Genomic DNA, 24987 nt, shown 5'->3' with positions numbered 1-24987 from the left:
TTATATACATTTTTTAGAAGAAAAATGGATATTTCTGTCAGGAAAACATCCGAAAAATAGCTAAATAACTAGCGAACATAAAATATTTTAGTTTTTTTTAAATTAATTTTTTTTTGCTTTAAAAAACAAAGAAAAATTTAAACTGCGCGCCAATAGCAGTCGTTAATAGAAAATACCAGAGCGTTATTTTACATACATTTAACAGTGATATAACATCGCACTTACTAGTTCTGATTTTGATACTGCTCAACACTGTTAAGCAAAGAGCAGCTGAGAGCAAATACATTAGGACGTTGTTGTTTTTGCGCACACGTGCTTAAACGAAACTGCAATTGTTTATATTAAATTAAAATCAAATTTAATTGATATTATGGCGCTGCTGAGTGCTAAACGTGTCAAAAAGACGCCGCCTGTAGCTGCAGACAGTTCAGATGACAATGAAAGTGACGCCAGCGGCAAGGATGAAGGCAACCAGGGCTGGGCAAACTCAATTCTCAAAGTGCTGCAGACAACAAAACCTGAGACACAAAACAAGACTGTGCTATCCCGCGCCAAGAAAATAAATGCAGCCACTTCGAAAAATGGCAAAACCAAGAAGGCCTACGACTTTGAGATTGAGGGTGCCGAAGTGAAGGAGGAGGACGAGGAAGATAAGGATGTGAAACCCGAGGGATCGGCACTTGATGCACAACTTACGAGGCAGCAGCGAAAGAATGTACCACTGCAGCTGCGTTTGAAGCCCAGTTTCAGGGACATGGAACGAGAGCGCAGTCTTCGCAAGGTGGCCACACGGGGAACAGTGCAGTTCTTCAATGCCGTGCGCATTCAGCAGAAGGAAATTAAACAGCAGCTGGAGGATGCTGGTCCGCTGGACAGTCGCCAGGATGCGGTGCTCAACAACATTGACAAACGCAAGTTCCTCGACGTTCTAATGAGCGGCAAACGGGCCAAGTCTGCGGTCATTGACAATGCGATCAAAAAAGAGGAATCCGACTCTGATGATGACGATGATGAAGAGCCAACAGATGATGAGATGCCCGCCGGATCTGTTAACAAAAAGAAATCAGAATGGAATGTGCTGCGCGAAGACTTTATGACCAACAAGAAAATCAAGCACTGGGATGAGGAGGATGAGCAGGAGGAAGGCAGCGATGCCGCTGATAACAGCGATGATAGCGAGGACGAGGAATAATTAATTTAAGTTCTATGTTAATTCTAGTTGCTATTAAAATTATATTTCACATTGTAAATTCTACAATAGTTAATTGACAAATTCTGCATTGGCAGTCATATAAATGCCCACAATCAACCCAAAAAGTCCAATAGCGGAACCGAATATCTCCACAATCAAGATCTTGACAAACAATGCGGCATTTGCGGCATCCGATAAAGCTGCTCCGGATCCCACGATGCCGACGCAAATGCCACAACTGAGATTGACCAGACCGACAGTCAAACCGGCTCCAAATGTGGCAAATCCCGTGAACATATTTCTCGTCATTTGCTCACGATTGTTGATCACCCGATGAATCACATAGGAGTGCAGGTTACCCGAGAATACAATGGAGCTGATCAGTCCGTAAATTGCCACCGCTTCACAAAATATGACGGATATGAGATTCTTGGTTTTGATTCGTGGTGATCTTACGCCACCACCCACAATGCTGGTGCCCGTCGTATAAATGCCCATGGCAGCTCCAACCACAGACAGGGAAACGGCGAGTCCAACTCCCAGTCCAGCCCACATCTGAGGATTCGTCGTATACAGGAACCAGCTGAGTCCAGCTCGCTCTCCCAGACCACACATAACCAGGCTCATTATATACGTGAAGCATGCAAAAGCAATCAAGCCAACAAATCCAAGAATTATTCCAGTATAACCCATTTTTGATTTTTACTTAATCTTTTACAAAAATAATAGTTGTCAAATTGAAGTTTTTCTCTCACAAATTCAAATTACTGGGTAACTCGATTTTCGATAAGACATCATTTCTAAACTAAAATAACAAACTAAACAGGAAAAGGTTTTCTCAAAGTTCGCCAATTAAAGTCACAAGTTCTAATTTAAGAGCTTTTAAATTTGAATGCTCTCGTTTCGAATTTTTGCGAGTTTTACATACATGTGTATTTCAAACTGACCGGCATTTTATCGCTTTTAAAGTCAAAATAATTTCGGTGCTGCCAACTCATCGTACAACGAATTTGAAACTTAACGCCTCATTTACAGTTAATTCAGAGAAAAATTTATAAAAGCAAATTTATAGGAAAATGTATTTATTTTTTATTTTTGTAAGGTTTGCTATATTTAAATTTAACGATTGGACTTGGCCACCCGCTCCAGTTCATCCTTCTTCTTGATGGCATACGAGTTGGATGATCCCTTGGCGGCGTTTATTATCTCATCCGCCAGACACTCGGCAATAGATTTAATGTTGCGAAAAGCGGCCTCACGAGTTCCCGAGCATATCAGCCAAATGGCCTAATAAATATAAACAAATGCATAGTTAATAAACTAGTTAGAGTGTCTACAGTCGGAAGGTCCCGACTGTTAAAGATACAGTATGTCAAGCATTGAATCTATTAAATTATAATTTTTAACTTATCCTAAGTACCATAAGACACTATCATAAAAATAGAAAAAATTACACAAAGATAAGTTTTTTTTCTTTAAAAGAAAATGTGAATTTGTAAGTTTGTTAAAATAGGGTTTTAAATCGTAACGAATAAAGGTTTCAATTGCAATCGGTTAATACCGGTTAACGGTTACTTGACTATTTAAATGTAACTGTAACAAACCTGATTGACACGACGCAGCGGCGAAACGTCAACAGCTTGACGACGCACAGTTCCAGCGCGTCCGATGCGAGTGGAGTCCTCGCGTGGTCCGGCATTCACAATGGCATTCACCGTGACCTGCAATGGGTTCTCCGAGGTAAGCAAATGAATTATTTCAAATGCATGCTTCACAATGCGACAGGCAAGCATTTTCTTGCCATTGCTGCGACCCTTCATCATCAATCCGCAAGTCAGACGCTCCACAATCGGACACTGAGCCTTGCGAAAACGCTTGGCGGCATAACGTCCAGCCGAGTGCGGCAAATAGCGTGCAAATTTCTCCTTAACGGCAATATAGTCTTGCAATGAAATGTCACTAATAGTAATATCATCGCAGTTCCAACGACCAAATAGCTTTATTTCCGGCCATTCATTGGCGACCACTGCCTTCTCATTCAAAGTAGCAGCATCATCCTCTTGCCAAATATCTTCCTCTTTTTGCTCATTCTGGTTCTGCTGCTCCGGCTCAGCATTATTGTATTCACGTGGAAATTCGCCGTAGTCAGACATGTTTCTCAAATTTTTCAGTTATCAAGTTTTTTTTTTTTCAGAATTTGCAAAGTGCAACTGCTCTGTTTGAAATCAGGAGATGAAATGATTTTATTCAGCTTTCAGTGTGTCTATATTTTAGATAAGTCACTTTTTCAAGGTCTAGCACTGTGGCAACCTCTCAAGGAGACAGCTTAAACACATTAGAGGTACTCCAGTATTATAAGCGGTCTACAGAAATGTCGCCCAAATTCCGATTATTTTTAACAAGTTCGACTGTCAAAGACTGTTGCTAATCTAGCTTTTTTTTTTTGAAAGTTATTTTAAGTAAAGAAAAGCACTAAAATCATAAATTTTTCTTTGTGTTTTTGGTGCATGTATATATCCTTTTTTAAAATTTTTTATTTTTGTTATAACTTGATTTTTTATATATGTATTTCCAAACCTAACTTTTTTAACAGCCAAAATATATATATATAATAACGGTCGATATATAAGATAGGTGTTTTTAGCGACTATAACTTTCTGCGAGATATTACTTTAATTGTAGGATACAATTTGAAGGAGTCAATAGATCATAGGGCGAAGGAATGGTTCAACTATTTTTTATAGGGATTGTTAAACAAAACACATGTATTTATTACTTTTTTATATGGAATACTTTCTATAATATGTAATAATAATAATGTAGCTTGTGTAGTATCTATAACTTCTGCATTAACAGTAGCATAAAATATACAGTTTTTATATTTATTATTTGTAGTTGTAGTTAATATAATACATTTTTTGTTTTTCGAAATACAAGTGCCAAAAATAAACAAATAATATTAACAACTGCATAATAATCGATAATAAACACACACACACTTGTCTTTCGCTTTAAATAAACAATTAAAAACAAATTGATTTTAATTTTTACACGACGCGAATTAAACGCACAATTGTTATAAATGATGCTGATTAATAATTGACGAAATGCGCGCAGCGTAAAAATTATACAATTAAACTTTGTAACTTAATAAGTAACTGAAGTCCTATGTAATATCCTGATCGTAGCGGGCGGGAAACTGTAACTGCATATAACGAGCTCTAATTTCCAAAAAGAGAACACAGATTTTGTTGTGTTTGTATTTTTTGTTGTTTTTGTCGGAATGACTTGATGACTGATTGTTGCGATTGTATATGGATGAAGCGCGTGACACATATTAGACTGAAAAGAGTTTTAAATAATTGTTGTTACGTATTGATGTATAAGTAATAACAATTAAAGCACTTACATTGCGTTCACTTAATCCTTATCACCCATCTTAGCCTTGGAAGTCATATAGATGCCCACAATCAGACCGAATAGACCGATAGCTGATCCGAAAATCTCGACAATCAGTATCTTGACAAACAGTGCTGCATTGGCAGCATCCGATAGCGCCGCTCCGGAGCCGACAATGCCCACGGCAATACCGCAGAACAAGTTGACCAGACCGACGGCCAGGCCAGCACCGAAAATCAAATAGCCCGAGAACCAATTCTGGTTCAGCACATTGTGATTGGTGAGTGCCGATTCCATATTAAACATCTCCAGCTGGCCAGAAAGCACAATGGCAGTGATGAGGCCATAGATGGCGACAGCTTCGCAGAAAATGACCGATATCAAATTCTTGGTCTTAATGCGTGGCGCTTTAACGCCACCGCCCACAATGCTGGTGCCTGTTGTGTGTATGCCAAGGGCAGCGCCAACGACAGACAGAGACACCGATAGTCCGATGCCCAGACAGGCCCACATGTACGGACTCGATGAGGAGAGGAACCAGCCGACACTTACGCGTTCGCCCTTGCCCGTCAAAACAAAGTACAGGATAAGTATGGTGGCCACGGCGAGGAACAGCCACAGAAATGTTTGTGTTACGACTGTGCGTATTTTAGGCGCCATCTTGCACGTTTTTTTGTCTGGCTATTGTGAAAAACGATGAAGAAAATCCAAATTTGCAAAAATTTCAAGTGCTATTTACCAAATTGCAGGCGTAATTGTATTTTTCTCGGCCGACAGGTGACTGCTTCGTACGAAAAAAAGAATCCACAATCACATGACGTACATTTTCTCTATCATATGGTATCGAGTCAATCACGCCAATCGATACATATTCGATATTGGCACATGACGTTGAGCTGCAATACTATCGTTGGCTTAATCGAATATCGTCAAGAGATGGCGCCACAGTAATGAAAAGTGTGGCATCCTTGGCTCCAATTAATTTAAAAAAAAAGTCGCAAATGTAATTATTTTGTTTTGTAAATTAGAATTTACTAATTTATTAATCAAAATTATCACATTATTTTTAATTTAGAACCGAACCAAATCAGATATATGAAACTCAACCAAATGTGGAACCAATGCGGTAACTAAGAGAAGAACTGGAACAGTAGGTTTTTAAAATAAAATAGATTTTGAATTCAATCTAGCTGTCATTAAATTAATATTAAATTTCGCAAGTATATCGCAATAGTCGATGCCTATTCGATATTGGAGCAAATGGAACTTAATTGTTAATGTTATAAGCGTAATGCTGGCTGCTATGTTACTGTGCACTTCACTTGGTTATGCTACTCACAGATGGCGCCACTTTGAAAAGCGCGCGTTCGTTTTCATTTGAAATTAAGGTTTTTTGAGCGTGAACTGCGTTAACAAGGATTATATTTATGAGAAACTTTTACTAAAATATGTACTGCTTTCACATTTATGACCAGTAAAGTTAAATGCAAATTACATTTCGTTTTTATTATCTTTGTCTGCGGCTCAATGGTTTGCTCGCTTTGCCAGGTGGCATGTTCGAATAAGTTATTACATCGGCCCTCTTATATATTGTTGCATTGTTACACGTGAAAGATTTTTCGGCCTACAAACCGAACCTGCCAGCGACATTTACAGTTCATTGAATTGGCCAAGTTCGGGCCGGCGTCGCCAGAAGAGCACGTTTAACAGCAACCACGTGACGGCTACATAATCTAAAGTCACATCATCATTAAATATTTACACTACATTATAATTTTTGTTTTTCTTAGGCGCGTGCCCGGCAAACACAAAAGCCCAATTCTTAGCCTTGGCCAAGAACTCTTAGCCTCGCTCTCTTTTACTTTCTTTTAGCCGTTGTTGTGTCGACGACAAGCGACAAGCGACAACCGCAACATTCAATTAAACCTAATGTGTTGTTTGCTGTCCCTCCAAACGAGGCATCGCATTTTCGTCCCTCCATACTGCATACATCTTGATAATAAATGTAAACTTTTCGCTTGAAAAATCCAGCACAGCGTAAAGAGTGAAAATAAAATAAGAGTCGTACAAATAAAGGTTAAAAATACGGTATATATAGAGAAGCATAAAAGTGGTCCGAATTGTGGTTGGGTCAGCGTCCCTCTGTCTCAAGTCAAATATCACAAGAGAAATCCATTAACCTGCGTTTTTTCCCCTTGACTTATTTTTCGTTTTGCGCTCTTTATCTCTGAGGCTCTGAGGCCGACATGTTGCTCCTTGTTTACCCCGTGTTCATCTAAGAAAATGCCACTAGGTCGAGGCTGGGCTTCCCTTTTGTTGTTGTTGTTTTTGTTGGCGTCGTTTTGGCTTCTATTAAAGTAAAATTTTTCCAAATTACAATTTTTTATTATTTTAATAAAGTTTGTTATTTTTTCTTACCTTCTCTTGGAGTTTAGAGATCAACTCAATAGTGCCAACAAATCTCTCCAAGACATGTTCTATTTGAAAAATACGTTCCGTTAGCCTGTAAAAAATACATAATGGCAGCTAGATTGCATTCAGTATCTATATTATTTTAAAAACCTACTGTGCCAGTTCTTCTCTTAGATCCCGCATTGGTTCCACATTTGGTTGAGTTTCATATGTCTGATTTGGTTCGGGTCTTTCATCTTTTGTTATCAATTTATCGATATACATTTTGTCTTCCAATTCAGATTCATTTCTGCCAAAGCAAAAGTAATTTCTGAAACCCTTCATGAGCATTTCAAACACTTCTGTATCCCTTACATAAATACTACTCTTCACCTCTGAATACGTGGATAGGAATATTGCCACAAATAGATTCTGAAAGAAATATTCCTGAAGGCCTTCTGTTTTCTAAATTTGTTATGACCGGACTTACTATTAAAATCCCATATATGGTTACAATAGCTGCGATAAAGTATATAGGAGCTAGTATGGGTTGTACTTCATGCATTGATATATAATCAAAGTCACACATTAGAATACGCATAATGTTTATAACGCTTGCAAATATAGATTTGAAGTTTTCCAGTTTATCGCTAAACAGAACTGTGCCCATCTGGGCAAAGGCCAAGATTGTTACCACAGAGATGAAAAATAAGCCAAGAATATTTTTGAAAGACTGCGTACAGAAAAGAGAGATCTTTAACTATAATATCATAATACTCTTAAAACTGCAAATTACTTGTGAATGAAACCATCTTACCAATTCTATAGTGATTGCAAGCAGTTTTAGGGTTCTATGAAAGGATACGAATCTGATGATCTTTAGCCAATTTGAAAATGTAAGAGCTCCCATTGTTATCACATACACTTCCCAGCCGTCATGTAAATTGTCGAGATTTATATATGTATTTGGATCTCTGTCGAAAGCATTTGTAATGTACTTCACTTCAAGGGGATGCCAAATATTATATGCAAATATTATATATGACGCCTAAACGATAAAAGAGAAAATTATAGTTAGTAGGACATTAAAAAAAACCACTGTAAATTAATTTGAATCCCACCAGCACGTACAAGAAGCAGAACAATATCCGGATAGTTAAGAATATCTTTGGCATACGATTTTATGCCAACCGCGCAAATTTCGCAGAATTCCTGATACGTATAGTATAGAATGATTAAATAAAAGACAATGCCCACATAGAATACGAAACAGCCAAAATGTAGAAAACACTTCAAAGGAATGGATTTCACATACCATGAGGATTCCACAATTCCCGTGGGGAATATTTCGAAATAAATTCTAAAATATTTATGATGAACTATGATTATAAGTAGATATTATTTTAAGACTTACTTGATAAGTTGAAACATTTCGGTGGCACTGTAGAATAGATTTAGTTCTAGGACAACAAGTCGTGTGGCACGGTCAATCCATGCAGACTCATAAACATAATTGATCGTGTCTAAGGAATCGTTATATTTAGGATACAAATTTTTAGAGAATCCGCCACCCTTGTAAGTGTGGAAATTGGTCAAAATCTTGTTGGCATCAGTTACATAGTGACTGCATAATAAATTAATGATCTTTAATTAAAGTTTCAGATTTAAATTATGTGCATACCCATCATGAAAACTATCATCATCCATATTAATTGAGTACTCGGGATAACACGGAATCTTATCCAAATTTTCTACTTTGATTTGATGTAAACATTTTTTCATAGGTTTAACGCGTATCTGTCGTATTCTTGGAACCCCTAAGACTAGGGCCATATTTTTTAGATACATGTGAGAGGAAGCCTTGTCCGGTTCTTCGGGCAATATCAAATTATCGCAAAGGTTGCGAAAGTAGGTAATATTGATAAAATCAAACATATTTTCGATTGTTTTTATATTTTCAAAATTGATAGCAAAATATTGCCGTCCATTTGCCCAAATTGTCGGTGTTATAAACATACTCTTGGGCAACTCATTGCTGTGGAAAGTGTATTTAGAGTGCATTGAGTCAGCAACTGAAAGTCAGGTAAATTAGTATTTAATCAATTAATCAATCAGTTGATAAATAAATCAATAACTAATCAAATAGAGAAACAAATAATTAGTTCGTGGATTATAAAGTCAAGCAATCAATCAATAAATTTATTAATGAAAATAAGAAAATAAGTTATTCAGTCAAAAATACTGTCAGTCAATCAGACAATCATTCCCTATGTTGATCAGGCAATAAATTAATCAGTCAGATAGTCAATCATTTAAACAATCAAGCAATCTATCACTCAGTCACTTAATCAATCAAACAATCAACCAATAAATAAGTCAATTATTCAGTTATTTAAATACCCTGTAAGCAAACAATTAACAATCAACCAATGAAAATATCATTTTGACAGTTAATCGACTCGGTCAGCCAATCGATCAATCAATGGATTAAATACCTACCAATATTTGTGCAAATTGAAAATATAATAAATATGAAGAGTTCAGTAGTGATGTCATGTATTTTCCTTTCATCAATATCCTCGTACTTCACCTTTTGTGGCATCTTTTTAGTCACTAGCTTCGTCTTTCAGTTCAATAATCGACGACGAACCTTTTAAATATTCTTGATTCTTTTTAGCAATGAACCTAAAATTAAACAAACTATTTCAAGGCATACTTCAAGTCATACAATAATAATAATAATATACTTTTCGTTATATCCCTGACCTAACTAATACTAATAGCTTGTTTTATTACATTATACTAATCTAACAATCGTACTATTACACTATTTCCAAGCATTGCAACAAATGTTGGATCATTTATAATTTTTGCATACCCCAGATTTAATTTTAATTTTTTTCTTTACAGTTCCTAATTTATTTTTAATTTTATTTTTATTTTTAATCTTCAACTTAATTTTTATACTTGATAATTTTTTTTTCCGACTGCTTTTAGGCGTGCATAAATAAATAAATAAATTACATAAAATTTGTATTGAAAGAACATTCAAATAGAATTTTATGATGTTGCCTATTGCAGAGGTAATTTATTAAAGTTAGTTTGCCAAGTTTAAGGACGTTGCCTGGAAGTATGCAACACTTTGTTAGCGCTTGACTGCGCTCTCAAAAATATATAGCATATGCATAGGCCCAGCCATTGTTAACTGCTTGGCAGTCAGTCAACCAGCCCTTGAGCCATCCAGCCACTTGGGGCAAGAAGAACAACAACAAAAAATAACAACAGCAACAACAACTCTAGTAAATGCTTTAGATTTCTATAGACCGGAAGTAGCCTGGCATATAAAAGCCCTTCCGCTGCTTTCCGGTGAAATGTTGCATTTGAAGCAGAGTTGCCTCAGACATGAACACTACAATGCACAACAACAATGCAGCTACAGAAGCAGCAAAAACAACAACCACAACAACAACAACTCTTGCTCCGCACTTGAAGTATATGAAAATAAACTACGAAAAAAGAATGCTTCAGTTATCATAACGTATGCGAATCAGGTATACCCTAATCAAATAAACATAAAAAAAAGTCTATAGATATAAAATCTTTTCATCTTTTCTAAATGATTAACAGTAAGAAAAAAAACGGCTGTCTTATTCACTCTCAAGTCAAACTTTTGTAAATACAAAATTTATTTATTTATTCTATTAATACAACATCAATTTTGGTTTCTTTTAAATGTCAAAAATTGTGATGCTCAGTTGAAAATTCAATAAAAGGGCATTGAATACATTTTTGATGAATTTATTAATCATCTTAAATGTGCTAAATAAAACATTTGAATTTCTTAACATATAAGGTATACCGACAATTTGATTGGTTGTTCTTAAAACCATTTGCTATCAAATTTTATTTACAGAAATAAGGAAAAAACTTTGATAAAAAACTTCTTTATGTATTATGTTTCTATTCTGAATATTCCGAAATTTTGCTGTGATAACATGTACAAGTACATATACCCTAAGGGAGGGTAATTTAGACTGCAATAAGCCTGGTCAGGTGACCGCATTTAAGCAAACATTTAGCCAGTCTTTGGTCAAGCACAAGTTCAGTAAATACTATACACTGCTGAGTGGGCGTGGCGGGTGGCAGGTGGCAGGTGGAAGGTTGCAGGTGGAGCATCAGAGCTTGGCACAAAAGGCTGTTGAGAATTTATTTCCTGTTACGTTAGACATTTAGGCCGATTTGGCCAACGGCTGCAAATCGAAAAGGGGCAACAGATCAAACGGTCACTTGGCCCTCGATTTCTTGGGCTTATCATAAAGCAGCTCACCAGCGGTTTTAAGTACGTCAACAACCTGAGTATCTAAGTATGTGTGTTGCTCTTCTATTCTTTTTCTTTATCATGTTATTGTTGGAAACGGGCTTTGAGATTTGGCTTAAAGGATACACGGTCCAGAGTGGAGTCATCGGGCAAAATGAATTGGTTTCGGCATTTTGATTACTTGAACTGCCCACCTGGCCAACAATTTAAATTGATTTTATTTAAGCCAAGTGGCCATCTGGCATTAATGTAATGTAATGCTCATCGCACAACTTATGCAAATGAAATTTCAATTTAAAACAAATTTAACTGGCGTTGATTTTTATTCATTTTGCCCCCTTTGTTTCTGTACGTTTTTTTTTCTCACATTTCTCCACTTGATTTTCGCACGTGGTAAGTGTGGTGAGCAAATGGAATGCTATTAAAATATATGTATATGCCATATATCATGTATATAAAATTAAGCAAAAAGTACATCAATACAATTACACTTAGCTGCCTGAAGTTTGTACGTTTGATAGCTGATTATAAGGAAGTGATTATGAAATTAATCGAAAATTGTCGAATAATTTTAGGGTTTCTAATTAAAATGTTTCTAACTACTTAACTTTAAATGAGGAAAATTGTAAATTTTTCAAAATCAGTTGCCGAGTTAATTTTAAAGGGATCAAAAATTCAAAAGGGTTCGAAACAATCGAACAATTTTTTAATTTTAAATATGAAACAAATCGAAGTTTCTTTATACTTGAGCTTGCGCAAAACAAAATACAAAAAAGACCATTAGAATAATATATTGTTTTCGAAATATTTAAATTCTGCAAATAAGAGAGTTCAATGAATTCGAAAATAGGCAACTGTGATTTTATATTTGTAAAGTTAACTAAAAACATTTGAGGCAAATGTACTGAATTAAGAAAAGTTTTACTTTTGGTCTTTAAGTTTCTTACGTTAAAAACAGTAAGGGCTCGTTTAATTTTTAGAAGAGCTGTTTCTTTTTTATAGTAGGTAACTAATTAAAATATTATCTAAAATTAAGTGGACTCATACACTTGCACATCTCAAAGCAGCTAAATAATGGGCGACATTTGTTCTCTACTTTTATTAGCGTTAAAGCAACAATACAATTATATATTTCTATATAAATTTTGCTACATATTTAAGCCCATGCTTACTTTACTCTTCATTTATTTCATTATCAAATGCGGCCACCCAACGCTTTTGTCTCCTCTTTCCTCCTTTTCTGTCCCTCCCTCTATTTCTCTGCCACGTAGAGACAAAGCCCAGAGGCAAGTTGGCCAAAAGTGACAAATTGTTTCAATTCAACAAAAGGCAACTGTGCCTGAATAATAAGGACAACAACATCAACAATATCAACAACAATAACAACAATAGAGAGGTTGCAAAGCAATGTTGGGTGGTTGGGTGTTTAAAATGGAAATGTGGCTTACAATCCTTTTGGCCTTTGCTTTTGGAGGACTTTTATTACGCTTTGCTGGCGTTTCATTAGCCGCCGTGTCCTTTTTATCTTTTGTACATGACATTTTGGCCTTTCTCATAAGTCCTGGCACAACAAAAGGTAGTCAAGAATGATGACGGCCATTTGCGGCTGATCCTGACAGCAACTCCACATTTTTATTTTCCTTCAGTTTTTTTTTTGCTCTCTGCGCAATTATCTTAATTTTTTGGCAAACAGCCGTCACATTACTGAGAATATTCGCAGTCCTTTGGGCCAAGTGCTTATACGAACTGCAGCTGTCAGTGTCTAGCCACGTGTGATGCTAATTGAAAATAGGAAATAAACGAGTATCAGGAAAAAACCTTGCTTGCGACCTTTTGGCCAATAATCTTGGCCAACACCAACAACTCAACTGTTTAGTCAACTGTCAGTTCGTTTGCAAATTTAACAGTGCTGATAAAAATTGAGTCGCTTTCTGCGAATGTGTGTGTGTGTGTGTGTGTGTGTGTGTGTGTGAGTGTGTGTGTGTGTGAGAGTGTGTGTGGGGAACTGTGAAATAGAAATGGAGGAAAGCAAATATTTCAGCGTAAGTAAACTACATTAGCTACAGGGCTCCACAGCTGTAGCTGCATAAAGGGAGTCCCTACATTCAGCTGGCATATAGGTGTGTGTGAGTATCTATGTTTGTGCAAGCGTATTTGCCCATGCGTCAGGTGCAGTTAGGATGCGCTCCATATACTTAGCCATGTAGCTGTATTTACTTCAGTTCCTCCTACACCCTTTTGTACTACCCTCCTCCCAGTCATCTCCCAGTCTTCTCTCCCTGGCGTATTCGTGCGGTTGACAGCTCCGCTGCGCGCTTGACTTGATTTTCAGATCTGCTTACGCTAGCCAAAAGTACAGGTAAGCAAAGCAGCAAAGAAGAGAAATGCACATAAAAGTGTATATAAAGTAGTATCCTGGGTAAAATCACAAAATGAAATGAAATGTTTGTGCATTTTTTTTTAAGAGCAATAGAGATGGAGATAAAAATAGAGGGATACAGACAACGCTGCTGCTTCTAGAAATTATACAGTATTCAGCAATTACCAAAACTCCATTGAACCACATTATTTGAGCATTAGTTAATCTATCTTTTTTCGACTGGACTTGCAACTTATAACCTTTTCATATTTAAAAAATGCACCAAGCGGTTATGAAATTTGTAATCTACAATGAATTCTAAGAAGAATTGCCCAAGAAACTATGTTTCTAAGATCAATATCGAGCTTACACTTTGTAAGTGGAAAACATACGTGCTATTTATTTGGATCGGACAAGTAGAACGGCAGTAATAGCTATAAATAAATACAAGCCCCTAAAAGCACGCAGTAGTTTTTATATTGCTGGAACAAACGTTTGCCTACTGACAGTCACCCAAAAAGTGGAAGCTCGATATTGATTTAAGATCCATGATTTCTTGGGCAATTGTTCTTAGAATTCATTGGAGCTTACGAATATCATAACCGCTTTGTCGCGAAAAAAATTGACCAACTCTACTGTATGTATTTCCATTCAATTTCCATACATTCCACAACATACAATGCAATACTGAGAAAAGTATCTTCAAATCAAACACTCAACGAAAGCCGATCCCAGAGTTTGCACATTTCATATAATGTGTATGTACTTATTGTACTTATATAAATTTGCATTTAAAGCCGCCACAAAGACAACAGAAACAGAAGCAGCAAGTCAAAGTGTCACAGACGAGACAAGCAAATGCTATTAAAACTAAACTCGAACGAAAACAAAACTTTTTAAGACTTGCGGATCGAGAAAGTACTCCTAGCCGAGCCACAAATTATTGTGATACTTTGTGAGCTCTCTGAAGACGCCAAGAGAATTCGCAGAATTCTGTCAGTTGTCATATATGGGAGACTTTGTTTTTTGTGGAACAATGGAAACATATTAAACTCTGTGAGCATTTCAGTAATTAATCGAAGTAGCAAAAGCAACAGTAGCAGCGATGAAAATTTTGCATAAATCAAGGCATGCGGCAAAAGGCGCCACCAAATATGCAAAGTTATTTGCCAAGCGAAGAATGTGGAATGTGCCTTAAGTTATGCAAAGTATGCTATGCAGAGCTCACTTTGTATATACACACATACATTTATATATATCTATATATGGATCTCTCTATGTGTGTGTGTATGTTTGTGGTTGGGTAATCAGGCAGCAAGTAGGTCAGCTGCAATCAAAGACAGCAATCGAGAGAAATGGCAGCCAAATGTATTGTCAGCTCATGAAATACAAAATTTCTGCCTCTTGAATTGCTGTCTGACATTTGCCATAATAGGAAAACCGAAGGAGATTTATCAACATTTTAATACCCATTTATTCATATTAATGCCGTCTAGTTATAATATACAAAAAATGTATTCAGGTTTGTTCTTCAAATCTTTTGAGATATTGAATTTAAATATTATATAAATAAGCTAAAATCGTATTGTTTCGAATTTCACTTTCGATTAAGATTTTTATTATGTGTAGTATATTTTCCGCTACATAATAAAATTTGCAAGCTCAGCTTTTTCAAATTTTTATATAGTTCTTAAGTGATTTACACAAAATATGCATTCCATTTCCATAAATAAAATTGGTATCCAATTGAATTTAAAATAACTTTGTTTATTAAATGGCTGATTTGAATCAATTTAATATAATTATAGCTAATACAAATATCCTGTTATTAATATAAATACAAATTTTTTGACCAGTTTTAAACTTTAGTAAAATCTATAAATAAAACTTTTTTAATGACTAAAAAATTATGTTTTACATTTTGAAACCAATACGAATTAATTAGAATATTAAAATTGGCACAGGTCTGTGTTGGAAATTGTATCACTGTTTTATAGAAAGTACATGCTTCAATAGACGTTGTAACTTTTTAAATAGATTCAAGTATAAGCTTTCCCTTGATTTCTAACCTTCACTAGTAAAATTAATTTATTCCAAGAATATTTAAGCTCATTACCAAATGCGAACAAAAGTAATAACTGTAACGTACACCTCAGTCTACTAAATTTAACTGTATCTAATTAGTATAAAATATCGCTGATATTTAACCTTAATGGCTGGATATTTTCAATTGAAATCGAGGGACACAAGCTTTAATTGAAATTTAAGCACTTAATTTGGCCTCGTTTAAAAGTAGGCAGCGCTGTCTTGGCCAAGTGCCTCCATTAGGCGAAAGTCGAGTTGTTGAATAAGACTCTCCATTGATTTGAGTTGTATATACATGTATATAAATAAAACAGTGATTGGGGTGGGTGGGATTCATGTTGCGGTGGTAGGGTAGGTCGGTTGTGTTTTGTGCCATTGAGTCGCTGACCTGTTACCAAAAATGTCGCTGATGATGACGCGTAATAATTCACAACGGTGCTTTATTTATGTGACGCAGATGTCACGTGTTCCTTTTGTTACGTTTGGACGCAATTTAACTGCTTTGCCTGTGTGGAGGCATGGGCGTGTCTGTCCCTTTTGAAATGCTGTACCCTTAAGTGAAATATGGCACAAGTTCATGAGAAGACATCAAAACGATGACAACGATGAGGACAACGACGACGACGTCGACTTCATCGTCTATTGCAATCAAGAATTTATGTTTTCATCGCGTAGTTTGTCTTTACGTATAGTTGAGGTGGGCTTCAACTTATCTGGATTTTTGGGAAACGTGGCATCATGGAAGACCGTGCTCTTGTGCTCGTGCTCAGGCGTTTGCTTGGTTAAACGCAATTTAGCTGCATTGCTCAAATTTCCGGCACACTATCTCGTTACTTGCCTCCACAAAGATGATGCCACACCCTCGGGCTAAACTTGATGATTCTCGTATATATGTACATAACGAAAGCCCAGTGAAGTGTGTCCTGATTGCTGTAGCTGTAGCTGAAGCTGTTGCTTTTGCTTCTGCTGCAGGACTTGCTAGCACCACATTTCGTCAGAGCTAGATAGAGCAGGTGTAAATTGATTTTAGCCTCAAACACGAAAGAACTACAATCTCTGGCTTGCCGAAGATTGCATACTCTTGGAGATTGTTTAAGCTTGGTGATGATAAATGCTGTTTTTTTATTTTTATGAAAGCTTTATGGTACATCGATTTATATTATTCAGCTTGTGTTCATACACAAATATAGCCAAAATATTTATCTAAAATTTGTTAAGGATATATTTGAGATTTTGGTATAAATTTATTTAGAATTTCTAGGAGCTCAATCAAGATTTTCTTTAAGTTAATATTTTTAGTTTGTTTTAATTTTTACTCTTCGCAGAAACTTAACACTTTACACTTTAAAATGGGACATTTCGATTTATGCGTTACATTTTCCCTGACAAAACTATATTATCCACCGAATGGGTATAAAATGAATATTCTGAATTGTTAATAATTCATCTTGAAAACCATTCCTTAGAGTGCTTTGTAAATACATTAATTCTTAAACAGATTCTGAAAGTAAATGTAAGTATTTTTGTAGAATTGAAACTGAGGATTTTCTGTATTTTTTATTTATCCTTATTTAATTCGGTTTTTTTGAGGTATATCAAGTACAACCTTATTTAAAAAAATATTTTTTGATGTTTCTCAAACCGCAACGCAGCTGTTAACATGTTCGCAAATATGCGTTAGCTGCGCAACAATTGGCCAACAGGTTTGTTAACACAAATTTGATTTCATTCACACTTTGCTGGCTCAAATTTCGATGCTAATAGCCACTTGTCAGCTGAAAGAGAATGTAATACAATACCCGCACTAGGTACGTCGGTGTAATGGATTATTCGGCATTTTTCATTTGCCGTTGGCCTGGATTAAGGTTACGCATACGCCGCGTTACACGTGGCAAGTATTAATTTAGCAGCTGTGGCATGAAACTTCTCAATACAAATGGACCAGCTAAATGCTCAGTTAAATCATCATCATCATCGTCAGAATAGGTACGAGTATACTAAAAATAACTCCTTTTTTCTGGGATATATACTCGTAATAATCATAGGCAGCATTGACTGGATTTTTGGTTAAGTCTATGGCTCAGAGCAATCTCGTTGCAAGTCATACAATAGAATTTTGATTTGGCTTTTCTGAAATTGGCATTGCCTGGGGATAGGCTTACTTTTTTGGAGAGTTTTTTTTCGGGGTATATCAAGTAGAAGATTCTTTAAATAAAATAGGTTTTGATGAAACTAAACTATTTGATAGGTGACAGGTATGATCTTACTTATGAGTTTCTTCTTTTCAAATCTACAAAAAATTCCAATTGTTTCATAATCATCCTGCGAGTCCTCAAAAATTTGTTTTCTATTCTTCCACCAAAAATATATGTTTATTTTATTAATTTGATAATACTATTTTTTGTTATATTATTTATATCTTAAATACTCCAGCATATAAATTTTGTTTACAGGGAATCAAACCGTCGAATTCATTGTATCTCAATCACAAATGATTTCTACCGGTTTTCTGGCTTTTGTTTCTCTGCCTGCCGGTTTTTGGCTAACCGCAAGAATTTGCGTTTTCTGTGCACGTTTTGCGCACCTAAGTATTAGAACAACAGCAAACACAAGAATAACATCAACAGCTACAACAACAAGTAGAAGAGAAAAGTAGCAGGGAAAACATCACACAACGCACCTGAAAATAAAACATCAATTTTTATGCGACAATTTATTGCGCATTTTTTTGCGTCGCACGTTTTTTTTTTTGGGTGTATTTTGTTGTTGTTTTATTTTGTTTTGTTTTTTGTTGCATATCCTGGGGCGTCTGATTACATAACAGAAAATGTCAATGTTTGTCAGGCTGCCATAGCAGCCGGCAGCCATTAGATTAAACAGACGCCAGCGTCTTGGCCACAGCATCTCATCTCGACGGATGTAGATGGCGTTGACTGTGTGCGAATTGTGTGCTAATCTTAACAAACTTTGAGGTGTCCTTTTGTTTACGGGCTCTCTGTCTCACTTTTATTCTCCCTCCGTCTTATTCTCTCTCTAGCTTCCTTCTCTGTAGCTTCTTTCACTTTGAGTATTTTTAGGAATAAAGGTATCCCTTGTGGTTATCTTTAAACTTCAGTTTTACGAATGTCATTTAAGGGAAGCGAAAATGTATTATTTATTAAATAATTTTAATTTCTGAATATAATTAAAATCAATACATAAAGATACATAGAGAGATATATATAAAAGAATATTTAGATAAGAAGTTTCAGACCTTACAACTAAATAAATTTTTTCTGTTCAGTTTTTAATTTTTTGTTATTTGTTTTATCAACAGCTTACGCTTAAAACATAAATAAATAGTCTTTATTTGTTTAATTTTATCTATTTATTTAACGTCGACTAAAAACATTTGACAGAGAGAAAAAGTAATTAAAACAAGAATAATAGGATACAAAAAATATGTGGGATAAGTTAAAAATTATAAATAAATACAAAAATAAAATAAATAATTATAATTAATAAATTTGATACAGATAAAGATTTCAGAAGCAGACACTAACCTAGATGTGTACATAGAGTGAGCATCTACAACTGCTCTCAATTTCCAATAATAAGACTATAATATTAGAATTTTTTCAGCAAAGTTTCTGCATAAGTCAGCAATAATAACTGCCGAGAAATAGATACAAATTGTTCATTAAGTTTAGCTTTAAAGCGTTCCCATGGTAAGCAATACTCGTTCAAAACAATCAATATCCGCCGTCTTATATCGCTATGAGAATACCCTTACTTCCCCGAAAGATTAGAGTCACGCCATCCCCATTTCGTCTGCTCAGTCAAGTGCAGCAAACCTCGTCTCTGACCGCGTCTGCTCACAAACAACAAATGAGCGAGGTAAAGAGTAAAGGGGAAAGAAACTGGGACTGGGAGGTTTCGGGGTTGTATGCAGAATCTTAGCACCATCAGATATGCAATTAATTTGGCCATCAACACACCAGAAAGCGGCAAAGACTACGCTTTTGCCACGTATTGTTTTTAGCCAGCAACCAAATTTAATAATGACTTTAATTTGATTTTAATATTGTGCTGTTGTTATTGTGGTTCTGGGGGTGATGTTCCCGCAGAATTTTCAATTCAGTCGCAAAAACTTTTACTACGAGTGTGTTGGCTGTTTGGATGGCACTTCTCGTTGACATCGCCTGTGCTTAGCCGAGCCGAGCTGTGCATATGCCTGGTTAAGCCTTTTGAAATATTTTCACTCATTATTTAACACAATGGGGCGTTGGCCGAGCGGGGGGCGTGGCATCGAATTCCAGTATTGCACGCAAAGTGAAAATTCCGGCGACTCAGAAAACCTTTTTGCATTATTAATTTACTTTGATATCAAATTTCATTTGCAGGCCGTTCGGCTCGGTCCGGGTGAAGTGCATGGTGAAAGCATGGACTAAGGGGAAGTTGCGGCATATTTGAAGTGTTGGCCAGCTTTTGGGCAGATTGCAACTTTCTGGCCACAGGTCGCTAAAGCCCAAGTTCTGAGCCAATAAATTAAGCTTTATGTGCGGCTAATAGAAAATTTTTACCTACCTTTCAGATGGGCAGCATATGCAAATTGTTGTGCCAGGACATGCAAAGTACCACCACAAATACACACATATACATTCCATATAAATGGAAATATACACATGCTGTCACATACACACACTCACACACACACACACATAAATTATACGCTTAACAAAAGGCGAGTGGCAGAAAAATGCAGAAAAAATGTTTAACCCAACGCCAAACGATTTGCATTGCATGATAAAGGGGAAGATAAAGAATGCAAAAGGTGCAAAAAGAGGAGGTGGGTGTATAGAAAAAGAGGCAAGCAACGGGCAGAATTTATATTGAAATAAAAATAGAGAATGGAATATAAGCAAATGGAATCGTTGCGCACCTTTTGCATAAACTTGAAGATTTCACAGTGCCTCAGTGTGTGTGAGTTAGCGAGTGTGTGTGCGGCGACGTGGCGTATGCGTAATATCAAAACGGGTTGCGGGTAGACATTATGACTAAGGGCAGCTGTCTCTATGTTGGCTTTGGCATAATGTGCATAGCCGTAAAATATGCAACGCTTTTTCTCAGATGCGTTGACAGCGTGCAAAGAAAGACAGAGACAGATGGAGGGGAAAAAGGGAAAGAAAACGAAAAGTTTTCATAAAATGCACACAAAAGTTTGTTTGCTTTAATTGGCCATAAAAGATAAAGTTTGAAGCGCACAGATTTCTTAAGTATGCGTATGAGCATGACGTTATCAAGTATGAGCTAATCAGCGTCGTACCACAATGCACATTCACAAGACTTAAAGTAAATTGGGCTTAGCTGCGATATAAGATTCATTATTGTATTTGAATTATTATTTATCCTATTCCTAATTCATTCGTACTCGTATTCGTATTCTTATACTTATTACTATTTGTATTTCTATTCCTGTTCCTATGCCTATATCTATTCCTAGTCGTATATGTAAATATATATTTCCGTCATTGGGTTTCCTTGGATATAAATATCCACTTATAATCACCTACGCATTTCGCGTTAATCAAAATGATATTTAAAATATTAGTGTTATTTATTCAAGTTATTTCAATTACAGATAATTGCCACTTAATAGATTATAAATAGGTTTTCTACTTGGTTTGCGTAAAATGTTAAGTGGTTAAATTAAAACGCTTCAGCAAGCACGCAAGTGAATATCTGGGCTATTTTTAAATACTTCGCTTTTGTTTTATAGATTACTTGAAGCTAAGTGAACGTGTGTGTGCGTATGTGTGTGTGTAAGGACTTAACACACAAAGGCCAACCACAACTGCCACAATCAAAGGCGTAGCAATCGACACGCAAATGTTAGTGTGTGTTCTTTAATTGAAATTCATTTTAATTTCGTTTACAGTACGTATGAACAAGAAATTGAATATAAAAAAAAAAAAAAAATAGTTATATAAAATTATTTTTATATAATATGTAAATAATGCTGAGTAATGAAATAGTTTACATTATAATTACGCTATTGACTTTTAAAAAATATTTTTGTTTAAATAAATTAAAAATTTAGTGCTTTGTATCGATCATTAAAATCTGGTCATGCAATTTTTTTGGTTATAATTTCTGTCAACGGTTTTACTTTGGGAACAAGAAGGATTTAAGTCATTGGACGAATTGTGAACTCTTTTAAAAGTGTTCATGTGTTTACTGCTATAAGTTTTTAGTTATTTATATTTCAAAAGTGCATCAGAAAGTGCCAGTCGGAGTGAGTCTCTGGCTGCTGTCATCTCTTGCTAGGTGTCATATCAGTCAAGTTTTGCGAGTGTGCATTGCTTAGACAGGCTTGATGTGCACGTTGTGGATGATGTAGAAAATGTGGATGCTGCTCTATCATTTGTTGTGAGTTGAATTTTTGTGCAAACTCAATTAGTTTTAAGCACTGGCAACTACTTAATAATAGATTTGATGAAGCAGCAGTTTCTTTTGAACTGGCATGCTGCACATAAAATGCATAAGATGCGGTTCGCTCTTGATTTATATTTATATATAGATGCCTGCCATGTGCAGCGTGGAGCAGCAGGTTGAAGCAGCGACTCTTCCAGGCTCTAATTTGGCACTTAAATGCAGCGACGTGCGTGGGACTGACTGACTTATGAAGCGCCTTGGGGAGATGCCACTGTATGTGTGTGTGTGTGTTTGTGTATATGTAGTAGGCATATGCACACGTATTCACAGTAGCTGGCAACTGCTATGGATTCCTATCACGCGCCACAAAATGCCGTTACGTGTTTGCCGCCCCCATCGACGATGATGCTGGAGGTGTTTCTCTGTTGGCATGCCACTGGATTATAAGGCTGTGTGGCACTCCTGCCACGGCGGCAGTGTGGCTGCGTCCATCCGTGTCGTTATCGCTGGCATATTCAATAATTGGCGCGCACAGGGAAGTACTACAACTACAACGACAACGACAACGACAACTTCATATTCGGTAGTTTGACATGCCGCCCAAAAGTATGCTGCATTCAATTTACGATCCTCATCAGCGAAGCCCACAAAATATTCACGAAAATTGATTCGCGGCATCGGTTGGACCGACAGCTGCAAATGCATGGGTTTGTGAATTTGTGGCACATATGTGCGAGCGGGAGAGGGAGTGTGGTAAGGGTATACGTAGGTGTTGTAATGTGTGTGCATATGAGGTGTGCTCACCGCGAGTTTGTCACATCACTTTTGGTTTTTTCACACGTATATTTGTCGCAATGCGCCTTGGTGGTAGTTCTGTAAAATTTTTATTTAATTTAAAAGGGTAAACTAATTGCAAGAAATGTCCAGCATTAAGCTTTTCATTAAGCTCTTGACCAAGGAGTATTTTTGTGATATATTTTTCATAAAACGCACTTATACATGAAACGTTAAACCTTTAACGTACAATGAAAATTAAAATAAAAGTCTCACTACGACAGATTCTAGAGTTCACATGATATACGTGAACTTTTTCAATGTCGATGTATATTATATTTAATACGAAAAGCATTCTAATGACAGCAATGACTGCGATTTTATTTAAATTTATTTGAATTGAATTTATTTATCATTTGATTGATTTTCATGGAATCTTATGGGACCTAAATTTAATTTATCTGAATACATTGACTTTCTTCTAGACGCTGATATACATACTTCCCTGTGTATAAAGCCCTTGTAGAGTCAATTTATTTACACTTTAGCCTATAGACATAAATGAAAGCATGTTCAAAAATGAACTAATAATTATTACAAGTCGCAATCAAATCTTCTATCGTCTAGGATACGAGTACGGAAGGAGAAATTTAGTGTTTTCTATTGCTGCATTCAGTATTTGTTTTACTGCGCATTTCTTGATTTTACCTTAATTAATTTCAATTGCACTTTATTGGCCTTCATCAATACACATTGTTAGCATTATTTGTGGTTGAATTGACTGAACTGAAACCGCCAATTGCTTGCATTGTGCCACTTCAATTCAGTTGCTTTGATTTTTTTTATTCCTTTACCTTTCTTTCTCCCTCTCTCTCTCCAACACCTTTCTTTTCTTCCATTTACTCTAATTGAAATGTTCACCGTTGCAACTAAATTTTTCGACAGCGCCGAATTTTTCTTATCAGTTAACGCAGCATCTAAAGAAAACAAAGAACAAAAAAAAGTAGCGATAAAAGAGCAAAACAGACTGCGACTGCAACTGTGAACCGGTTTCCACGTTCATTTGAAAGGTCGGGCCGTGGAACCGAACGGGGTTAAGGGGTCTGCAAGGGCAACAAGTGTTTTGACTGCCGGCAGAAAGGAAGTTGAAGTAAACAAAGAAGCAAGGTAACAGTTGCCTGAAAGATCCAAAGGAAACGCATGAGATGAACAGCATCACAGAGAAAGAGAGCGAGAAAACTACAGAGGCATCATCAAGATAATTTGAAGGGGGTAAATCAAAGAAATGCAATAAACTTATAAATTATTGGAAAACTATGCATACAATAATATAGATATTTGTAATAAAACGTTCTAATATTATAATACTAATTACTATTATAGATATTGTAAAAAAGGCATTGAAACTTATCGATTTTTTTACCTAGACATCGAAAGCAGAACCGTAAAATATTACCGAGATATCAAATCCCTGACCTTACTAATACTAATAACTTGTGATATTACATTATACTAGTCTTACATTCATACTATTACTAATAACAACAATAATCTTTATTGATTTGATTGGGTTTTTCTGGGTTTTCCACAATTCTTGCAATAAACGTATGATAATTTGTAATGTTTTTCTTTATAGTTTATAATTTATATTTAATTTTATTTTTGTTATACTTGGTAATTTTTTCATTGCCGACTGCTTTTAGTCATGCATTAATAAATAAAATAAAATTAATCGAAAAAACATCGATGCCCTGTGATCGATGCCCATTTAAGAATATATATATATGTGTTATTATAATAATAAAAATGTTTAGATTATATTGAACATATTAGATTATATGCTTAGATTCGATTGAAATAAATATCCCCTTATCGTAAAGCCTCTGCAGACTCGCACTTCGCTTGCATAAACACTCACAAACACACCCCAGTTGCAAAATACAGTACACCGAGCTGAGCGACATACAGTGAGTTAAGTGTGCGAACATTTTGTAGCTGGTGTAGCGCGAAATTTGTAAACGAAGAAACGGACCCAAAGTGAAACAAAAACAATAA

General features: G+C 35.9%; 5 protein-coding genes across 5 annotated transcripts; 1 reads left to right on the top strand and 4 right to left on the bottom strand.

The window, feature by feature from the left end:
* The first annotated feature begins 267 nt into the window (after positions 1–267).
* Positions 268–1296, top strand: LOC117792951 (RRP15-like protein). Its single transcript, XM_034633296.1, has one exon. The coding sequence runs from the start codon at positions 371–373 to the stop codon at positions 1190–1192; it is 822 nt and encodes a 273-aa protein (XP_034489187.1). The 5' UTR covers positions 268–370; the 3' UTR covers positions 1193–1296.
* Positions 1214–1949, bottom strand: LOC117792957 (V-type proton ATPase 21 kDa proteolipid subunit-like). The gene has a single exon (XM_034633302.1). The coding sequence runs from the start codon at positions 1883–1885 to the stop codon at positions 1262–1264; it is 624 nt and encodes a 207-aa protein (XP_034489193.1). The 5' UTR covers positions 1886–1949; the 3' UTR covers positions 1214–1261.
* A 308-nt stretch (positions 1950–2257) lies between these two features.
* LOC117792955 (40S ribosomal protein S5b) lies at positions 2258–3580 on the bottom strand. Its single transcript, XM_034633299.1, has 2 exons — positions 2797–3580; positions 2258–2479 (listed from the first exon to the last, which is right to left on the bottom strand). Exons 1-2 carry the CDS (start codon positions 3343–3345, stop codon positions 2312–2314), a joined length of 717 nt encoding a protein of 238 aa, XP_034489190.1. The 5' UTR covers positions 3346–3580; the 3' UTR covers positions 2258–2311.
* A 394-nt stretch (positions 3581–3974) lies between these two features.
* On the bottom strand, positions 3975–5464 carry LOC117792956 (V-type proton ATPase 21 kDa proteolipid subunit). Its single transcript, XM_034633301.1, has 3 exons — positions 5331–5464; positions 4602–5272; positions 3975–4534 (listed from the first exon to the last, which is right to left on the bottom strand). Exon 2 carries the CDS (start codon positions 5249–5251, stop codon positions 4613–4615), a length of 639 nt encoding a protein of 212 aa, XP_034489192.1. The 5' UTR covers positions 5252–5272; positions 5331–5464; the 3' UTR covers positions 3975–4534; positions 4602–4612.
* A 1198-nt stretch (positions 5465–6662) lies between these two features.
* On the bottom strand, positions 6663–7603 carry LOC117792958 (polycystic kidney disease 2-like 2 protein). Its single transcript, XM_034633303.1, has 4 exons — positions 7473–7603; positions 7158–7414; positions 7010–7094; positions 6663–6940 (listed from the first exon to the last, which is right to left on the bottom strand). Exons 1-4 carry the CDS (start codon positions 7581–7583, stop codon positions 6881–6883), a joined length of 513 nt encoding a protein of 170 aa, XP_034489194.1. The 5' UTR covers positions 7584–7603; the 3' UTR covers positions 6663–6880.
* Between the last annotated feature and the right edge of the window lie 17384 nt (positions 7604–24987).

Source organism: Drosophila innubila (assembly GCF_004354385.1).
Source record: "Drosophila innubila isolate TH190305 chromosome 3R unlocalized genomic scaffold, UK_Dinn_1.0 2_E_3R, whole genome shotgun sequence".
NCBI lineage: Eukaryota > Metazoa > Arthropoda > Insecta > Diptera > Drosophilidae > Drosophila > Drosophila innubila.
The sequence above is the reverse complement of the archived record's forward strand: the minus strand, read 5'-3'. Positions and strand labels throughout refer to the sequence as shown.